Source organism: Podarcis melisellensis, assembly GCF_964234715.1.
Source record: "Podarcis melisellensis genome assembly, chromosome: 4".
Taxonomy (NCBI): Eukaryota; Metazoa; Chordata; class Lepidosauria; order Squamata; family Lacertidae; genus Podarcis; species Podarcis melisellensis.
The window spans coordinates 54,059,750-54,081,746 of record NC_138531.1 but is presented as its reverse complement, the minus strand read 5'-3'; the positions used below and the strand labels follow the sequence as shown (position 1 = coordinate 54,081,746).

Genomic DNA, 21,997 nt, shown 5'->3' with positions numbered 1-21,997 from the left:
TGGCACTCCACAAAAATTGCCCAGCTGCGCCGCTATCTGGACAGGGATAGACTAATTTCTGTTCTCTATGCTCTGGTAATCTCTAGGTTAGATTACTGCAACATGTTATATGTAGGGCTGCCTCTGAAGACTGTTCAGAAACTTCAACTGGTCCCCCCACCAGTTCAGAAACTTCAACTGGTCCCCGCCACTAGGGGCGCATTGGAAGATGGCCGACAATACCATCTCTCCGACCCACACGGGGTAATTAAGAGGCTGTTATGGGAGTAGGCAGCCTCCCTTGTTGCCCCAAGGAAATGGGGAACACTGCCCTTGCCTGCTGTGCCCATAAATCACCCCCTAATTCGAAAGAAGGGGGTGAGGGCCCTAGGCAGAATGCCCCCGTGTGGACCTCGGCTCTCCTGGACGCTGTCTCTGATCGCGCACTAGCTGCAGCAATTTGGAATAATTAATTACAAAAGAAGCAAATGCACATATTTCAAGTGAAGAAGGGGAGTGAAGTCTGCTAATTTAAGTGACCTCTGCGAAAGAAGATGACAGGTTGGAGAAACAGGAATATTTTACGATGAAGATACACCAAAGGCGCGGTATGTTGACAACGGGACTGAATGGGGAGGGGAAACCTTTTTTACTTTCCTTCTATGTGATTTACAAGAACCCCTCCTCATTAGAATCGTTGGTTGAACTGACCCAAGCAGGATGATTAAGGTCTGTGTGGAGATAAACTTTAACCAAAAGTATGCTTTATGGAGATCGAGAAGCAATAAGAGCTTTTGGAATGGGGCAGCAATTAATTCAGAGTCGCCATCTTGCCAAAGGATTTATAGCCGGGAGGAGGAACGGACCTGTTTTCAGACTGCATTCCTGGTGAATCTCCTCAGAGGTTTTGAGAAAGGAGGCAGATTGGTGAAGATTAATGACGCTAAGACTGTTTTGATGTATGGAAGTGATGTTATATGGAAAACGTCTGGATATGGCTACTGGATAAAAAAAAAATCCACGCAGGATTACAAACTGTTCTAACCAGCTTGTGGAGACTATCAGAGGTCACAAAGAGAAAGGAAAAATATATGACAATAACAACAAGAGATGTGGAAAAACAATAAGAAAGGACTGGATAGTACTGTCAACATCATAAGGTTAGATTTGTGGACATTAAAACAGCAGTAAGAAGCAAGAAGTTGATTGGATCCCCTTCGGAACTTGAAATATGGGTACCCCCAACAAAAATTTAAAATTCGGCTGTGTAATTTGGAATTTATGTAATTTGGTTTGATTTGATGTGATTGGTCGGTTAATAAAAAATTATTCTTAAAAAACAACAACAGAAACTTCAACTGGTATAGAATTGCCAGGTTGCTCAGTGGGAGAAGACACTTTCAGCATATTACACCAATTCTGGTCCAGCTGAACTGGTTGCCAATTAAGTTTCTGGGCCCAATTCAAAGTGCTGGCTTTGACCAATAAAACCTTAAATGGATTAGGACCTCACTGAGGTGGCTATCCATTTGTGCAATGCTCTCCCTAGGAAGGCTCATCTGGCACCATCATTACTTATCTTTACATGCCAGGTGTTTGTTTGATTAACCTTCTATGGCTTTTTAAATGTGTTGGTGGGAGAAGGGTTATTGATTTATGTTATGAACTGTCCTGTGACCCTCAAATGAAGGACAGTATACAAATTTAATTAATATGACAACAACAACAGAAAGGTCCAGAAGAACTGACAATAAGCTAGACTGTTGCTGACCAGAAATGTCAATTAGAGGGTTGGAAGCTTGTAGCCACTATCTGATATCAAGAAAACCGAAGAAGGGGAGTCTCAAAGCAAGAGTTTCTACACAGTCTATTGTTAGCTGATAAACTCAAGAGCAGGAAAGCACAACACATACAGGACAGTCAGTAGAGCATGAGACTCTTAATCTCAGGGTTGAGGGCTGAAGCCCCATGCTGGGCAAAAGATTCTTGTATTGCAGGGGGTTGGACTAGATGGCCCTTGGGGTCCCTTCCAACACTCCATTTCTACGATATGCCAGGAGAGTAAACAGGAGCATCATGGTTGGGGTCAAGGAATATGGAGATCTGAACTGGACGGGGTATTTCTGGTTCTTAGAAGAGGGAAATGTATCCTAATCATCCACAGATCATGAGGACCAACTGAACCTCTCCAGCTACCATATGACCCTTAGAGAGCATATCAAAGGCATGTAGGAAACCAGAAAGCAATTGAGTTTGTTTATTGGTATGTGGGATAGATAAGGTTGGGTAATTTAAACAGAGACTTCAGCATAAACTTATTTTTAGAGACTCTCTCCTACTGAATCTTTTTAGGATTTAGCTTGTGCTAACAAAAAGCTAAACACACACACACAACACTGACCCAATAAAAGTTATATAGCTTATGAAAATATTATTTCATATTGCAGTATGGGTGTGTATGTGTTTATCATACAATGTGTATGTAATATACACACGTATTCCACCAAGTTTGCATTTGATTGTGAAGTTTATGGTTTGCTGAACCAGAAACAGAGCTCTATTGCCTTATTGAATATTGTGTTTTGTTTTTTGTGTGATTTCCATGAAGACCAATGAATTTAAATACATGACAAAAGGCTTATGAGGCCAGAAGGTTTATAAGCCAGCAGGGGTTATATGGACATGCCTAACACAATTTTGATTGCTTAGAAAAAGGACCACCGTGGTTGTGCAAATTGCAGTGGTCACCCATAAAGCCAAGCCCCACACAGAGGAACCGTTTGACACACAAGACATCAAAGCACAAACACAAGTTTTAAAGAGAACTACAATCATGGACTTATTGACAGGGCATGTCAATATCCTGACAAATACCGGTTCATAACCATTTTCAGAAGTTTTTACACAAACTTTTCTATCTTTAGACAAATTGCCTGCTATTATATCCAGAAGGAACAACACGTGATTCTTTAACATGCCAAAGATACAAAATACAACCGAAAAACTGTACATGGAATTCTTAGCTGCTATAAGCATGAGCTTTCATAGGCAAGAATCTACTTCATCTGAGACCTACTTAATCACATATCTTTAAAGTTAACTGATAGAAAAAGCAATAATTATCTCATCCACTAATATGGATCTTTTCTTGAAAAATATGTGTATTAAAGATCAGCATTTATTACATATTTTAAAGAGAAGTAGTAATTGCTGGAGATCCAAATTGTCATTCACTTCGGTTGGCCATAATCTGCATTTTTAGGTTTGCAGAATTGGATGCACCCAAGGACCAATAAAAGCCACATTTAAAATGCTTTCCCCCCCCTTTCCACAATACAATAACATTTTGCTCCCCAAGATTTCTACCTCATCCAACTATAAAACAGCTGAATCTCAAATTTCACTGCTTATTTAATGTTCTTTCAGCTGGATAACAAATTTCACCCCCATCTCACCTTGTGTGATATTCTGGTGACCCAGATTATTGCATGTTCAAGGCAAGACTTGGAAAATCACTCATTTTGCTTTGATAGCATCAGCCAATTATTCCTTTAAAATGCAGCATAACAACATAACATTCTCTCATTATTTCCGCTATATGGTAGATCTCACCATATGAAGCATATGCCGAAGAGAATCAGAAGCTCTCCCAGTGCCTTCATTTCTGGGCTTACGTTTAACTCTCCAATAAACTGACATCACCAAAACGATGTTACTCTGACAATACCATTATTCGCCATTTTCAGCAATAAAAAATGGACGGAGGGTAGACACACCCCACATCGAGATTTCTTGACCTACTTTACGGGTAAAAAAAAAATACATATTCTCATTCCAATTCATAGTATTTCTGACTGCTGGATACCTTCTTGCATGTTAATGAGAATGGGCAGCTACCGGATTCCTCTTGTATTCCTCTTCAGACTTTACACGCTCAATAGAGTCAACTAGAATGAAATTCTCTGATTTAAGCTGCAGAGTCAGTCCTTAATTCTCCCTTTCAAGGAGCTTTCGAAAAAGTACTCAAGCAAGGACAGCTTAAACTTGAAAGGAAGAAGCAAAATCCCCGGTGGAAAATAAATGTCTATTGCCTGAGGCTCCGGAGAGCTGATTGGCTACAACCTGTGCTGCACAAGAATATTAACATTTCCAGAAATAAAGCAGGTTGCCAATTAGAAATCTTTGAAAGCCAATAGCTGGTAAGAAGTTTAGGTAAGATATTTTACAAATCATACTAGTAGACGGTGAGAGAACTTAATTAATGTGCTTTGAATGCAAGAAACAAAATGACTGTCCTTCATTGCTAAAATATAAGGGGGAAACATGTTCAAAATACTTTGATCATTTGAACAAAAATCATGACTCTTTGCTACCATCGCTAGCTAATTAACTGCAGTGCTAAGATACAGCTGCCTTAATTTAGATGAAAGGTAACAAACGACCAGTTTTTTCTCCCCAAAAGGGGATTTGAAATCAAAATATCAAGTCAAAACAGGGCAGAGGGTGCATTTTACACCCACACAACCAAATCAGCACAGCTCATTTCAGGAATGATTAGTACAAAATATATTTGCCCATTCAGAGTGGGTACTATCCACACTCTAATTTAGCTTTGTGATATCATTATGTAGGAAAATTAGAGTTAACAGGTTTCCTGACAACTTCATGCAGAAAACCAGATTTGGCTATGTCACGAATGAAGACAGAAAACCAAATCAGAGTATGGACAATGCTTTTTGCTCTTGCTCTGAATTAGCACCATGGTGTTGTCACTTAGCCAATCTGATGGGCTGTAATGACAGGTTGTTATCGTGATGGCCATGTGATCCCTGACTGGCTCAGATTCTCTAAAGAAGCAGCCCTTTGAGCTTTTCGTTTGCTTGCTTTAAATTATACTGAGCCTGCGGATTGGGGAGAGAAGCAACCCCCAAAAGAGGGGGGGGCTACACCAGAGAAGCAAGGGGGGGCTATATAAAACTTTTCAGCCTCTTGAAATCTCCTTTCCACCCCCAAAAAACATTTTCATGGGTACCAATTCAACCCATCTGTGTGTACATATATGTACATCGTGTGTATTACAGGATAATACAATGGTTTTCCTCCCGCAGTGTGCATCTCAGTGACAACCAGACCACCCCCGGTCAGATGTGAATTGAACAGCACAATGCTGTTAAAGTGTGATGGGGTTTTTTTGGCAGAAAGCAAAGAGATGCAGTTGGAAACATCATGGGGATGAGAGGTCAACCAAATCCTTCCTTCTAGAGGTTTGCTTTTCCCAGCTTCATCCTATATTGCAGTACATCAATTTTGTCCAAAAGAAATAAATGAATACCATTAACACACTAACACACACACACACACACACACACACACACACACACAATCCTGGATCAAGCCTAAGAAGGTTTGTCCTTTTCTATACTACTGACATAAGTATGTATAGTTCAAGGCGGCTAATAAACATTTTGGGTAGGCATTTAAGGCTTATTAGAAACACTGTCCTGTGAATACTAATGATACAACTGATATAACATAGTCTGCAGAAGAAATCTAATTGTAGATGTACAAAAGCACATTTAGTGTTGTACAAGGAAGGTGCTATTGCTGGAAAGATTTGATTTAATTCAGCACAAATATAATGCTATGATAGAATTAGGAATGAAGTACGTAAAAGAACCACTTTTCAAGCATACACCAACATAAGGTTAATCAAGTGAACTCCTATAATTTTTTGTTATTAAAGAGTCATAAATCACATAAGAATACAGGAAGAATGTGATGAGTGCTATTGTGCTATGCGGTATAGCATTATATATGAACTATTCAACTCAAAATATGAATTCATTTGCAATGCTTTCTCCAGTGTAAACACACACCTTTAACACAGGTTAAACAAGCAGTGTAAACACACACCTTTAAAACCTTTAAAAAAACCCAGAATGAATTCAAAAGTATCTCTCTCTTTATAAACAAAACATGCATTTCAGCATATTAAGAGCACATTAAATAAATGGCATTTCGTTTATACAACGCAAGTTTCCATTCCTTATTGTATTCTTCTGCTACAGAAGAGATTACACAAGTTAGAAAGGTATTACACTCGTCTACTGAGTATTAATGACTCAGCTAGTTTAAAAAAGTTGGTCATCAACGATGTATGTTTTGCTACATAGAGATGACAAGCTACTGCATTTTCCCCTAATATACATATTTATTAACCTTAAAAACGTATCTTTAATCTAAGAGGTGGGTTCCTAAACTGTGGTCCGTGGACCAGCAGTAGTCTGAGCTTCATTTAAATGGTCCACATCATGTCCACATTAAATATTCATATTGATTCCTAATTGTATGTTTATTGATTCTTTTATTTCTTATTTTATTGCACAACAATCTGAATTCTACAGAATTGAAACAAAAGAAGCATAAACAGACAATTAAAAACAATACTTTATCCAGCAAAGTGCACTGCAATTGCTACCACAGGCAGAATAATAACTAAGGGATCCCACCAAGACCATCAGCAATATTCAAGTGGTCTATGGGGGAGAAAGTTTGGGACCACTGATCTAAGACATCTGCAGCTGAAAAGAAGAAAACCTCAGGACATGACCACTGTAGTTTGCAAAATGTAAAAATCTAGATAAGAGCACAAACACCAACATAGAATATTTTAAAACTATGAACCAGTTTCCTACTACTCACTTTTAAAAATGAGACATACCCTTTCTAAACACCTTATTAATCCAGCAAAGACCATACTTAACGTTTTAAGATCTACATACCTCTAGAGGTCAGAACTTCCCTTCTTTTCTAAGCCAGAAAACCCACCCAGCATCACTTACTATAATAGATCCTGCAGGAAACCAGAGTGCAAACTTCAACAGCCTCCTGCTTGTCATATGAGCTCTGCATCTGAGCTCTAGTAGCTGATGCAATTTTGCAGCTGCTTCAAGCTTGGGAATACCTCCTGCCAGCAGACTTCCACTGTCTAGCTATCAAAGGAAGGGCTATAGGCTAGTTAGACAAAGGGGCAGGAAATCTGAGGCCATGAGGTTTTTCCTTCCTTTCCACTATGATATCCTAACAACACCATTTGTGGATTAATTCGTAACCAAGAGCCACCTCCCACAAGATTAATTCCTTACCTGGATACAATTTTGAGATTGGATATTTCATGTAACTCACATAAATATAGTCACATATGATAATTACATGCACATTTATTTTATTACGTGTACACCCCATGATATACCACCAAATTCAGCTTCCTGCCTTGTGTTAATAAATATTAAAGTGCTTGTCACATGTGACAACCTGCATGTATTACAAATGTGGAATTTCATTCACAAAAAGTGGCATTCGTTTAATAAATTTGTATTATGTGAAGCTGTCCTCAGGCAGAAGTTGTAATTAGTAAACTATTCTGGGGAAACCATTGCAATACAGGGACACAAAAGGAAGCTCAGACCTACTTATCTGTTACTAATTATCAGAAAAATTCTGAAGGAGTTACATGTTTTCAGCGGAGTGTAAAATGAAGGCACTCATCAAACAACTTTTGAAATGCATGTCCTTTTAAAGTTGAATTGTATTTTTGCACACACAGTTACAAAAAACAACAAGCTCGTCTTCACAAAGCACCCACAAAAGTAAACTAGGATGCTCATATGTTAATAAGCTCCCAATTGGGATGGGCATCCCAATTAACAATCCATTTGTTTGGTCAGTTTATCTTAATTGTTGAGTTCCACTGCAATCAAAAGGTAGAACACCTAACATTTCTTTCCATTTAGGATGCCACCATGAAAGCTCTGCAACAAGCAAAGATATATTTGAGCGTATCATATATTAAGAATTATACGCAGAGGCAGGGGTGCATGTGAAAATGTGGCAAGTGGCATTCAGGGAGATTCACAACCAAAGAAAAGGGGCTGTAATGTTTTATATTCAAAATCATTATTAACACACCACACCCACCCATGATGGGCGAAGGGGGAGCTTTGGGTACAGCAGGTGGTGTCGAGCTATAATCAAGGCTCTAATTGGGTTCATTCTATATCATGTAAACACTTTAAAAAAAAACACCCCAAGGTAAACATTATCCTGGAAGAGATGCTCTAATCGCACACAGCTGTGAAGTCAGCATGCCAGCTTTTAGCCTGCAGTGATTCTGCTATTTACAATGTGAAAATGAAAGTTTCACACCTTGCCAGTTTTATCACCCTCACTGGACGACTCCAAGACATGCACTTCTGCCTCTTCTGGAGTTGTCTCAGCACAGCTGTCCTGATCATTGCAGAACAAGTGTCCTGTTAGGATGAGACAGAAGTGAGAAATAACGGGTTGAACAACAATTCAGAAGTGCAACACAGCAAACACTGTTATGTCATGAGCAAACACAAACACCTTTTAGCTCTCCAGTGCCATTATTAGAGCACGCTTCACTTAGATCACTTGAAACTGCCATTAATGGAGCCTATTACTATTTGCAAAAAGTACACATTGGAGTGGGGGGGGGGGGTCCAGAGTAAAACTGAGTATTTTTCATAGCCTTGTGTGTAGTGTTGCTTGCATGAAATAACAAACATTTACGGCACTATATCTGGAATGGGAGCAGTAATCATGAGATGACTAGATACATATTTAAAATTACCTACATTCTGCTCTAATAAGTAATACATTATGTTCATATATAGCTTCCAAAAATACCTTGAAGAGCTCACAATAAAATACTGCATCTCAGATGGGCATAACTGCTTTTATTGGTCATTAAATGGTTGTTTTAATTTCATTGTCCTTGGCCACTTTGAGTTCTGCTGAGGTAAGGCGGGCTATAAATGTTTTACATAAATACATAATGAACAAGCAGTTTGCCAAATGCACCATGCAAATTGCCATGTGATCCACTGGTACATGCCATGGCTTTTAACATTCTGCTGGCAAATTGTTTCTTAACCTGAAAAATTTATATAATAATTGATATTATTTGATATAATAGGCAAACTCGCCATTGCTATGTCAGTTTTAAGTCTGTTGATGCAACATGCTGAAGAGAGCAAAACTCAGCAAGAACAATGGTGTATTTGTTTCATATATGACTCAAATCAAGAAGATACCTCAAATAATTGAGATCAAAGCTGAAGTAAAATCCCTAATTGTTCAACTGGCTTGATTACTTGAGAATAGTTTTTAAATAATTATAAAAAATCCAACACCATGGCACTGAAAATATATTACTTGAATAATAGATTTCAGTATTTAATCAAAATAGTACCTATTTTTTAAAATGCCACCAACATATCCAAGCTTGTTTGAGCAGCTTCATTTTGTCTACTATGATCAACAGTCCCTTTAAAGCCTTGTGGAATCTCACCCTATTCTGATGAGCCTAATACTTTTTATAGTTATCTGGGCCTTCTTTCCTGTTATAGGAAAAACGTGCCTTAATCTACTTCCTGCAGTATAGACTCCAGTCCCAGATAGAGAGAAAATGTTCATTTGGGCCTTAAGTGAACAGCTGAACACATGGAATGCTTTTTACTGTCTGCATCTATTTATTGGCTAATATATGTTTGTGTGTACAAATAATTTCTACTGCTTGATATCATCAAATCCTTAAGCAGTTTACAAAAAAAGGAATGCAAAAACATTCAATAAAATTTCCTAAAACCAAAACTGTGTCTCACAAATAAAAATGAGTCATGTGTTATTGTGCATGCACACACACACACACACAAACAAACAAACAAACAAACAAACATACAAACACTCACACACAGAGCTGTCCCTATCAATTTAATGAAACCATATATTTTTACAATTGCTATTTAAACACAGTGCAGTAGTGTATGTTTACAGTTCACATTTTAAAAACTTTTTATGGCACTCTGTAGTACTATGAAACCCTGGAAAAGACAGGGAGCAACAGCATGCTTCTTGTTCACATGAAACTGCAGCTTCATTTATTGTTTAGTGTGATGTGTGAACCAGACCACCATGCCCAACCAAAATTGCACCAGGGATTTACGCACATGAATTATTCAAGTTACTATCTGGCTTGGATAATATACAGTCCTCAGTGAGGAGCATCTGACAGTGCAGTAGGTCATATAAGAAGCTTCCTGGACATGGCCAGAACAATGTTACTTCACAGAAAGTAGCCACCCTGAAACCCCCGGGTATAGGGCAGAAAATAAATTCAATAAATGAAATAATAAAAAATAAAAAAGTGTGGCTTTAAACTCTGCTGGCTACAAAACGTTCACTCTGGAATCCTTAAAAAGTGAGATTTGAAAACAAGAAGGAATGTTATTAAAAATTCATTTCCTGCTTCTTGAAGCTTTCCCTCCCTATGCTATGCAGTGCAAAGGGGCTCAGGAACAAGGCTGGCTGATGGTCCTGCACCTTGGTGCTTTGCTGATATACAGCATGGGGATAGGGATCAACCATGGAAGCACGTTCCTTCTTCCAACCTAATGCACACTTCCAGGAGATTATATCCTGTTCAGGGCTCAAGCAAGTCAGTTCCCACTCCCCCTTTTCTTTCTCCTCAGTTTTCACCTTATACTTCATACATGTTGTTCCTCAACTGACCTCAACCATAGACTAAATTGTGCTTCTTCTTCTGCTGCTGCTCTTCTTTTTCTTCTTCTTTTCTTTTCTTTCTTTCTTTTTTTTTTTTTTTGGCGGAAGTTGCAAACACCAGTGATATCCCAGAGTTCGTGACTATCTTTCCTACCATGCAAAAAGCCTTATCTTTTGTGCTGGAAAGCAGAAAAAGGAAAGATCTGGGGAGCTTCCTGTCTAGCTGCTTATTGAGCTTGTGTTTTCACACACAGGTGATACGGCACAGCTAACTAGTGGCTGTTATCCCATACTTTCCACTACAATTTCCCATCACTTTTCTCTCAGTACTTTTTGCGGCTTGAAAAGTCACAAGAAAATTGTGCTTAGAAAGTGTAGGATAGCAACCAAATTTCGTACAAACAGCCTGCCTGTTGGGAAGCACCTGGGCTTTTCTGGTAAAATATTCACACAAACAAGGTGAATCTATTGCTTCCCTTCCTTTCTTACCTGAACTCTTATTTCACTATGAACATTTAGGAGCACAATGACTTAAAAAGCGTATTTCTTAGGATTTGTTTGTGCTTGTTTTGCCACTAAGATACTGCAAGTTTCCTGGTGAACACAGTAGTGTATGGAAGATGCTACAGTCTGTGGGCATACAAGGACATGCTTTGAAGGCCTGCTGTCGGAATCTAATTCCTCGGTCAGTATGAACTGCATGTTCACAGGCACTTGACTCCCCTATTCATGTTAGCTGGCTAGAGAAATGTCTGTTCCTCAATGCATCATTAAGAACATTTCCATCTTTGTTCTGTTATTAACCAAGCATGTTCAGTGGACAAATGAATCCTACACAGAACCGCTTTCACATAGGACACTACTGACATCTTGTGGCAAAACAGAGAGACACTTTTGAAAGCTGCCGTAGCCCAAAAACTAAGCAATATTTGGAACTTTTTAAATGTATCAATGTTTGCATCAGGTTTGCCTGGCAGCAGTATACATGAAGAAGTGTGTTTTTAAAAAAAATATATATATTTTGGAAGAGAGGTGAAGGAAGACACCGCAAGAGAAACATAAGATTAAAAACTAAAAAAAGTATCCTTTAAAATTGCAGCAGCTTCTGTTTTTGAAAGCAGCAAGTCTGTTTTATAGAACTGAAGAGTTGGAAGATTCAAAAATGTAAGCCCACAATGCTAGTAAACATGGGTACCTTGGCTATTGCCAACAGAGCGCAATGGACTGTCGGTCAGGTCGAGTGAACCATCTGTGCGGCGTTGTGGCAGCTGCATTAGTTTCTGCCCTGCCTGTCTCTCAGGATAAGTCCGTACTATAAGGCACAGAGAAGGCTGAACAAGAACATCTCTTAGCATGGCTGAATTTAAGTCTTCAGCAGCTTTCTTATTGATTTCAATGATCTCATCACCAGGTTTCAGGCCTGCAAAGAGAAAGCAGAAAATCAAGAGTCATACTCAAAGTTATCCATCAGAGTTGGATTTCTATTCAGCATTTAAGATTTCATGTCTGCCTAAGGTGGGATTGGCTAACCTGTGGTCCTCCAGATGTTGGGGGACTCCAACTCCCATATGCCCCAGTCAGCAATGATGGGAGTTGGAGTCAAGAAGCATCTGGAGGGCCACTTCTAGCCTATATGCTATTTCTTTCAAACAAGAAACTTTTCTTCATTGAAAACTCCTTTCAGGGCACAAACCACAAAGATGCGCTGTAATGATGCAACAGCCCAGTCCAGCCAAACCGAGTGTGTCTGGCAACATGAGGCTCAGTCCAGCATGGCAGAGCATTCTGGGTATTGTGCTCCATGTTTTACAATCTTGATTTTATTTGTCCATTCAATCATTTTATTAGAAAATAAGAATTATGTACATTTTACAAGTGGAAAAACTAAGACCAAGAAAGGTAAGTAACTCACCCAAGAGCACTATGTCAGTTCATGACTGAACAGATTGCTGAGCCCCTTTTAATTTATTTAGTATTGCAAGAATACTAAAATTAAGTTGTAATGATTGTGTGATGGTTTCCAATGGTAGGATAAATGTCATAATTAAAAAAAATTTAAAAGGAATGCATATTGCTGTCTAGTTTAAGTTCTCACGTTAAGATATTCATGTTCTCAAAACATGCATGTAGATAGATATTTGAAAAAGAAGTAAACATAATGTGATTTATCCCTGCCCCAACCCTCTTCAGAGGTTACTTCTTGTGATCACTTGAGTTACTTCTCCTAAATCAACATGAAACAAAACTATCACAAGCTATTAAGATGCAGCAAAGGGAAGAATATCAACCTTCAGTGTCCAGAAAGATGTACAGTGGTACCTCATTTTACATACTGCCTCCCTTATGAACGCTTTGGGTTACACACTCCGCTAACCCGGAAGTAGATGTCCCTTGTTGCAAACTTTGCCCCATGATGCAAGCGGAAGTCGCACACCAGCGGCGCAGCAGCAGCGGGAGGCGCCATTAATGAAAGCGCACCTCATGTTACGAGTGGTTTCTGGTTATGAGCCGCTGTGCGATTTCTGTTCTGTTCTCATCCTGAAGCAACGTTTTTAACCCAAGATACTATTTCTGGTTTAGCGGAGTCTGTAACATGAAGCGTCTATAACCTGAAGCATCTGTAACCCAAGCGTCTGTACCACAGTATAGTCAACCTTCAACATAACTGTGTTACCAGCTTTACAATAAATTCATCTTTTAAAATTAAGAGACGAACTGAACAGTATCATAATTTGGAAGGTACTGGAGTTACACTTTTTGTCACCATTCCTAATTGATTTTTGGTCTAGGTGCAATGGAGATCTGGTATAATCTTGAATAGCAGAAAGAGGAAAGGGCTCCTTTTGTTGATCACTGAAAAAGTTTTAAAGGGAAATACAACACCCCCTGGCACCCTACCTTTTTTGAAAGCCAGGCCTGTCTCTTTGACACTGTTTACATGGAGCCGCCGTATCCCCTCTTCTTCCACAGAGGACAGAGAAAAGCCTGTTGAAATATCCAGTGGCAAAACTGAGAACCATTTGATTTAATTTCACAAAAAGATCCATTCCATTAACTTTGCTTTAATCAAGTAAAACCATTTCTTTACGTGGTCAAATTTTACCAAACTCCCACCATTATTCATATAGTCTGTATGGAAATAATCTGTGCAAGTTGCTCTCTAAAACAGAATACCACACCCCATGATGACAACAATAATACATGGGCTTTTAAATTTGTTTTGGGCAAAATATTATGGTTCAGTTTTCCAGTTCCTGCAAGTGCATGATACACAAGAGAAAAAAGTGAATATATTAAGCAAAACACAGATCTCACTTGCAGTCAGATCTGTGCACTATACTGAACTGTGTAATACACAGGCCCGACCAAGATTAAAGCTATGTTACCACTCCACATATTATACTTTTTCTAAATCTGGTAAGGCACAAGTGGCTCACATATATTTAAAATTGTGGGGTGGGAGAAAGGGAAACAGACGCAGAGATACAGAGTGTTTCAGGGAAATGTTTTTTCAGGAAAATAACTGCCAACACCTGGATTAGAAGTGTGCATCATACTTGATACCTGCATTTGATTTTGTCCTGCCTCGAGGTGCATTCAGTTTGTATCATCTGCTCCAAAGTATGCAGGATGTAAATACATGTTAACTATCATGCATTATTTATTGCTTTCTCTAAAACGAGGCATTTGCTGCTCTGAAATTCGATGGCTTCCTAGGGAGATGTAGGCAGCAGCTTGCCTTTTTGTTTATTAAGCAAAATATTTATGACCCTCCTGGGGGAAATATATTTAACATATTATTGGCCATTAGCTATAAGGAAGCAGATGTGATAGGATCCAATTCTCAATCAAACTGCCTTCAAAGTAATTTTTGTAGATGGAAAGATACTTTCATTCATCAATTTCAAAAGAGAAAGGACAAAGAAAAGGCAGTAGAGTATCATTGTGTACCACGAAATACAGAAATCTCATTGTGTTAGAGATTCAAAGCCAGCAAGAAAGGGTAATCTTAGATAATATATTCACTATGAACAGGACTGCCTAATGGAAGCCCAGCAGGAAAAAATGAGACCGCTGAATTATCACAGCTTCAGAGATGGATATTTTGAGTATAAAGGCAAATATTGGTTGGGTTCAGGTGACTAGCACTAGGTGGTGTCTACATAACAAAGAAGTCTGTAGTTCTACATACTTTTAAAAAGGAGGGGGGTTTAATAAATTGCAATGCAAGCTAAACCATAACTACTTAGAAGTACGTCCTATTGAATACAATGAGGCTTACTCCCAGGTAAGTTGGGTTAAGATGGCAACCTTATTTGCTAATGACCAACATGTAATTTCTGTCAGACGTATGTAAGCTACTTTAACGTGGGCAAGTAATTAAAAGTGTAAGTAATTTAACCCTGGTGGTTTTATGCTATTTTTAATTTTCTATTGCTCTGTTCCCTTTTACATTTAACAATTATGTATTTCTGTAGAGTTAATAATGTTGTTTGATTGTTCTTGTTTGTGATCGCTTTATTCTAAGCAGCTTTGGGACAATCTTTGATCCTGAAAAGTGGCAAAAGAGTCATTTACAATAAATGCATATCTTTAAATGGATCCATTAACAGCTGGTGAAATCCAGTGGCAGAATGATGCAAGCCAGCTTCTGCTGAAAGAAAAGGCAGCCCTTGAAAAAGCTCTTTCTTGGGGATGATGCTGTGACTTGCTTACTGTGAAAAGTCTTTATTTATTTAGCAAAGAGAGGCTTGTTTCCTGGAACGACTCCGCTCTTGAAATGGCCAGCCTTTGCACTTAAAATCAACCTCCATGAAAATCTAGCACACCACTTCAGGCAAGACAAAAATGGCAGATTTGCCATGTTTCATTAGAAGGCTTAATACTGAGGCGCACACTGTGACAGCTATGGGAATGACAGTCCTGAGACTTGACCACAGATGGTTTATTCAATAAATCCTCTGAAGACGTATTTAAAAGCATGCTTAGATATGAAAAGGCAAATATATATATATATATAAATGTCAAACTCACCATAGTTATCAGACGACATGTCAGATTTTTCAATCCGAACTTGCTGTGTAATTTTCTCACAGATTTCAATTTCTTTATACAACTGAAAATGCAAGAAGAGAGAGAGTCTGTTGTGAGGACGTATATTGTCAGTTGTTATTTTTTCACACAGTGTTCTTTTAAAATTAAGAGTGAAGACAAAAATGTCTAAAGAAGAACTGCAGCAATGTGAAGAGAATCTTGCATTTTTCATTTTGTATTGTTATTTTGTGTTCTTCAAATGAAGGGCAGTATACAAATTTAATAAAAATAAATAACTTAATAAAAATAATAACTTGGCAGATCGTACTGCTAAATTAAATACTGGTTCACAATGTCATTGTTGACAGAAGGTTGACAGAAGGAAAGGGATGGGTGTACACTGAGGAGCAAGCTGAACTGCATGAACCAGAGTATATGCATATGTATACTCTGGTATACTCATAGCATTTCTAAAGAACAACAGTGAATTAATGCAGAAGTGTTAAGCTTCATTTTCAGCCATTTAGAATGTCATCCACAATCCTAGATTTCTCCTCAGAAGCAAGCTCCACTGAGCTCAATGGGACTTACTCCAAGGCAAGCACATACAGTCATACCTTGGTTCTCAAATGGAATCTGTTCCGGAAGTCCGTTCGACTTCTGAAAATGTTCGAAAACCAAGGTGCAGCTTGCTTCACTCAATCGGAAGCCACTGAAGCTGCATCAGACGTTCAGCTTCCCAGAAAAAGTTTGAAAACCGGAGCACTCACTTCCCAGTTTGCGGCGTTCGGGAGCCAAAACATTCGAGTCACAGGGCGTTTGAGAACCAAGGTACAACTGTATAAGATTTCTGCCTTGACCTCAGAAATAAAAGCACATAATTTCCCCTTTATCCAGTCGTCCTACTATTCATCTCCACTGGGAGTCAGTATCTACCATCTTTTTCATTGCATCAGAAATCCACATTTCTTTTCTCCATCTTGCTTGGCAAAGACCACCCCTCAATATCGACGAAAGCTTTCACAATGATGCTCCCTCTGTCTGAGAAAACTTAGACCCACCTCCCTTCTTCCTATTTACACCAATCATAAGCCGTGAATTTTATCACACAGCTTAAAAGTGAATTACTAAAGTTACTGTCTGATATAGCAATTAAGAGTGTTGGACTAGGATTAGGAGGGCTTGGTTCAAATCCTCACCCAGACTTAAAGCCTTGGGCCAGTCTCAAAACTACCCCACAGGGTAGTTGTGAAGAGGGGAGGACCATTTATACCTCGGTGTGCTCCTTGAATGGTGGAATTCAAGTGTAATAATAACAACAATGATATCGGAATCAATATCTTTTGTTCCGCCACACAAGTAAATTATCTTGTGCTACTAGTTTAAAGTTACTGATATTTATGAGTATCAATAGCTTGCAATTAATTACCAAAAAAGACCAAGCACTACAACAAAAGTCTTTTTCTCACAAGAAACGTTGCACAGAATTATTATTGAAGGGTGAGCATTACCAATTCATAAATATCCTCTTCTGGCTTTGGTATGTAGGATTGCATTTGGTTTCCTGTCAGGAACTTAAGACGTAGATAGTGAGCTGAGTAATCCAGCTGATGTGCCTGAAAAGGGGGGGAAAGGGAGGGGGAGAGAAGGTTACTGCAAGATATAGATAAGAGCACAAGTAACCATTTTCTTTTCGTGAAAGATGTTCCTGTAAAATGAAGGGAAGGTCTTTTTGCTTAAAAGGATGTTTTATAAAGATACTGTCTAAACAACCCCGGAATAATTCTTTATTTGCCACTCAGAAAAGAAATGCTCGCTTATCCCCGTCTTGATATTGCAAAGATAACAGCATTCCTCTGAGTGGGAAGCCCTGCTGAAGTCCAGCTCTGCTCACCTACAGTGTGGATGAAAATACTGCTGGCATAGATAAGAAGTTAATTGTATCATAGGAAAAGGGAATGGCTTGCTCCTAAAATCTGACATACACAGTAGGAGACCAGGGGTGCTGCTTTCTGAGTCTCACCAAAGTTTGCCATCACGTTATCAAATACTTGCTAATTTTGAATGATAAAGGGCTCCTAAAATTCCAGGCATTACATAATAGTATCCCAGAACAGATAACCATGAATGTGTTTACCAGATTCTCTCATTATATTTTTTTTTTAAAAAAAAGAGTTAGTTACAGTTAGCTGGCTGTTATGGCATTTGCACTTCCACCTTCTTATTCCCTATTCCCTACAAGTGGAATTTATATATGCCATTTTAGAATTACCTCAGAAATCTGAAGCAGTTGAGGAATCCTAAAGCAAAGTCAAACAGGTGCAGCTTCAGCATTGCAGGGGTTGGACTAGATGACCCTTGGGCCCCTTCCAATTCTATGATTCTTTGATTCTCCTCACAATTAACAGAAGATCCGTTAACAAACCAAAAAAACGGCCTTCAGAATGGGCCCACATCTGCCTGAAAGGTAATGAATGTCTGGCTGTCCCACTACTACCATACTATCCCTACCTCTGAACAAACAGCTGCCGCTTCTGGCCCATTGAAGCTAAGTATGCGGACACAACCACAACTCTTTTCCACAGCAGGTAAAAGGACAGCAGTGCAAGGAAAAGTTCAGTGTGGAAAAGAAAGCCAACCCAGCTTCCCCTCCTGTATTGAAAGGCTGACAGAAGGATTGGAATGTTTCTTCCCAAGGCCGGTGGCAGAAGTAGCAATGCTGCATCTCTTTCGAAATTAAAACCCCACTAGTTCTCCAACACTCTGGCCTTTGGGGAAATAACATAACAGCATCTGGGAGGGAAGGGAGGGCAAATGAGCGCTGCCATTCATCTACACACCTGAGGGCAATCATTACTTGCCTCAGGCCTGTAGCAAATTCTAATCGGAGCCACATCAGCTATTTCATATGACACTGAGTTAACATCAGTCCCAATGTGGCCTACTGCCTCCAAATCTGTTGTGAAGACAGCATCTCTCCTTGCCTATTAGCGCAGTTTTTGACCGAGTCAAAAAGCTCTAGGTTGTTTTTCATTTACAGGCATCCCCTTCCTGCCTGCCCTCCCCCAATAAACCCAACTGAATTTGAACCGTTTTCAGCGTTGATGGAATTGGAAGGCAAGTCAGCTGCGTATCAGTGAACAAAAAGACTTGGGAAAGCCTGCCGCTTGAGAAATGTTCAGAAATGAAACTTGACAAGGCAGCGCAAGAACAGGCAAACAAAACCACGTGAATGAAACCAATGACCCACTAGCCTCCTTCCGACAGCCTCTTTCTGTCAGTCAGCAATCAGCAAAAACCTCATGTACATTCCACAGCTCATTCAGCTTTAGAGCTGTCAGGAGAAGCCGTGACTGAAAGGCATGTCAGCGAGATTTAGTCCGACATGTTAAGAGAACCTACAGGGACTAGTGTCCCAGGCAGCACCAGGCTAACCACACATACCGATGGCTATATGCTGATGCACAGCAATTTCTAAACTATTTACTTTCTTGTGGGGAAAGCCATAGCTCTCCCAGAATAAGGGAGACCTCCAAGAAAAGGTTGGTTGCTATGCCTATCATCACCATCATCATCAACAACAACAATATCATCTCTGGAACCCTACAATAAACTTCCTTAGTTTTGAAAACAGCAAGCTCATTATTAGAGATTCCCCAAATAGGAACATAGGGAATTGCTCTATGTCAAGTCAGACCACTGACCGTATAGCTCTGTGTTGTCTCTTTAGTGACTGGCAGTGGCTTCATTCATGTTTCAAACTTTCTCAACAAAAACTAGAGGTGCCCGGTATCAAACCAGCAAAAATTGGGAACTGTTTTCAGTCTGGTGGCTGCATTCCCTTCTGGCAACCTTCCGGCAGCCAGAGACAAAAATGGGCAGAGCATGTGAATGTTAACTTTGTACAGTGTAGTGGTTTCTACACATGCCCCTCTCTATCCAGGGCTGGAGAGGAGATACGGCTGGGGAGATGCTTGAGGGCCAGACTGAAAGGTCTGGAGGGGCCTTTCAAAAAGAGGTTCACTTCTTTTATATACAATGGAACCTCAACTTACATACACCTTGTCTTGCGGATGTTCCAAGTTGCATCCACGGCAAACCCGGAAGTAAACACCGGGTTTGCCACAATTCGTGCATGCGCGGAAGCGGCTTCTGGCGTCTGTGCAGAAGCGCACTACCGCTGAATGCACAAGCACACAAGATGCCTCTTCTAGTGTCCCGTTTCGACCAGCGGACGGACCTCCGGAACAGATTATGTCCGTAAGCAGAGGTTCCACTGTAAAGCATGCGTTCTACAACTGAGCTACCTTTGTCCCACCACCCCAATGCTCAATACACAACACACTACCCAGACAATCAATACAGTTATAGCAGGACAATAATCCTGGGCATCTATTCAATCTAGCATTTGAAACCCTTTGGTTCCCACCGTCAAGGGAAGATTTACAACATGGGGAATCTTAACAACACAATCTAGAGCATGAAGGAGTTCACATGAAATGTTTACTATACCAGAACTCGACTGGTTCTCAGATGGCAGGTGGCAAACTGATGTGAAATGATGTGGATCAGAGAATTAAAGGAAAAAGAATGAGCTGAATACAAGAGACAGAAGAGAGAGATTTATTATTAGATGTTACAGGAAAGAATGCAACCATAAGTATTTCCCTAAGCGGATAATTTGGTACGGAAAGAAGCAGATTCACAGCTTGAACTACAGATCAGTTTAGCCCAGTGGACTTGAAATTAATACAATTCCAACTGTGGCCCAATAGGTTTGGGGCTCAAAGCCTAAAAAGAAGTAGAACATGGACTTAGGAATTTATCTTCACAAAATGTAAAGTATAGGGAAAAGAGCAGTCAGTATCTGTTGGCTGAGAATCTGGCTTACTGCTTATGTAAAAGTTCTAAAAATAAAATGATTGCTAAGAACATTTTATAATTGTTGCCTATTGTGTCTTTTTTGAAAGTGTCATCTGCCTTTGGTTACAATGAGACATTTCTCACTGAGAGCGTCAGTACTCTCCAGAAATTCATTTGCCAGTGAATACAATATATAATTACCCATAATAAATGCTTTCCTTCATACCTTCTGTGCAACACTGGGCTTTTCTTTAAAAGTCATAAAGTTATGTTTCTGAAGGCATCATTTGAATATGAAAGAGTCAAAGTGTTAAACAAATTGCTTTAAGGGGTTCAGTTTAGTTGGTTAGTGGATGTTATAGGGAATGGACTTATATTTACCTTCCTGCCACAGCAGTACCTATTTATCTGTCTGCTTTCAAACTGCTAGGTTGGCAGGAGCTGGGACAGAGCAATGGAAGCTCATCTTGTCACGGGCATTCGAACTGCCGACCTTCTGATTGGCAAGCCGAAGGGGCTCAGTGGTTTAGACTATAGCGCCACCCACATCCCTTTGTCCTATACTTAAAAGAATCCAACACTACAACTCAGAAAACAGATTAAATTTGTTGCAACCCAGCTAACAGTTATCTTTATCTGAAAAATCCCTCTCCTTTTTTTTTCCAAACTAACAATTCACAAATTGTGACAGTCAGCAGACAAACAATCCCACTAATATTTACTATGATGCAACCTTTCATGGCTAATCTAAGTGTGAAAATAGAGAATGTGTCCCAGTACTAGAGGAAATTTCAAATGCTACTTGTATGCAGATTCAAGACCCATTTCCATGTTTGTATAGATCAGGGGTAGGCAACCTAAGGGCCGTGGGCCGGATGCGGCCCACAGGCCTTCTCAATCTGGTCCGCGGACAGTCTGGGAATCAGCATGTTTTTACATGAGTAGAATGTATCCTTTTATTTAAAATGCATTTCTGGGTTATTTGTGGGGCCTGCATGGTGTTTTTACATGAGTAGAATGTGTGCTTTTATTTAAAATGCATCTCTGAGTTAGTTGTGGGGCATAGGAATTTGTTCATTTTTTTCCTCCAAAATATAGTCCGGCCCACCACATGGTCTGAGGGACGGTGGACCGGCTCACGGCTGAAAAAGGTTGCTGACCCCTGGTATAGATGGATAAGTCATTAATTCTAAAAAATACACCTGAGAATCTAAGTGTGAATTCTTGTGCTGATTACTATGCAATGAGGTGCATAATATCACACTCACAGCACACCTGAGTTCCATCAACATCTTTCTTAGTTTAACTGAATACCGAACTTTAATTCAAAAAGAGTGAAGTTGCAAAGTTTTATTGCTTAGCGTGGAAACTGATAGAGAAGATACAGATGAAAAGTAGGTGAATCACATGAAATAGTGATAGAACATACTTAACTGAATGACAGACAAAATGTTTTGCTGAATATACAAATATAATCAATGGAAGCACACTGGAAGGGCACTGGTGCAAAGTTCATTATTCAAATGTAAATAAAAAT

The 21,997-nt window shown here is 39.4% G+C and overlaps 1 protein-coding gene across 7 annotated transcripts in view; it reads right to left on the bottom strand.

Moving 5' to 3' along the window:
* TIAM1 (TIAM Rac1 associated GEF 1) overlaps nt 1–21,997 on the bottom strand; it is a 187,742-nt gene that overhangs the window by 19,504 nt on the left and 146,241 nt on the right. For all 7 annotated transcript variants that reach the window (XM_081907977.1, XM_081907974.1, XM_081907975.1 and 4 more), the window contains 5 exons: nt 17,109–17,213; nt 15,598–15,679; nt 13,462–13,548; nt 11,759–11,983; nt 8,185–8,288 (listed from right to left, as the gene is read on the bottom strand). In XM_081907977.1, the coding sequence (XP_081764103.1) occupies nt 8,185–8,288; nt 11,759–11,983; nt 13,462–13,548; nt 15,598–15,679; nt 17,109–17,213 (603 nt within the window). The remainder of the gene's footprint in view (nt 1–8,184; nt 8,289–11,758; nt 11,984–13,461; nt 13,549–15,597; nt 15,680–17,108; nt 17,214–21,997) is intronic.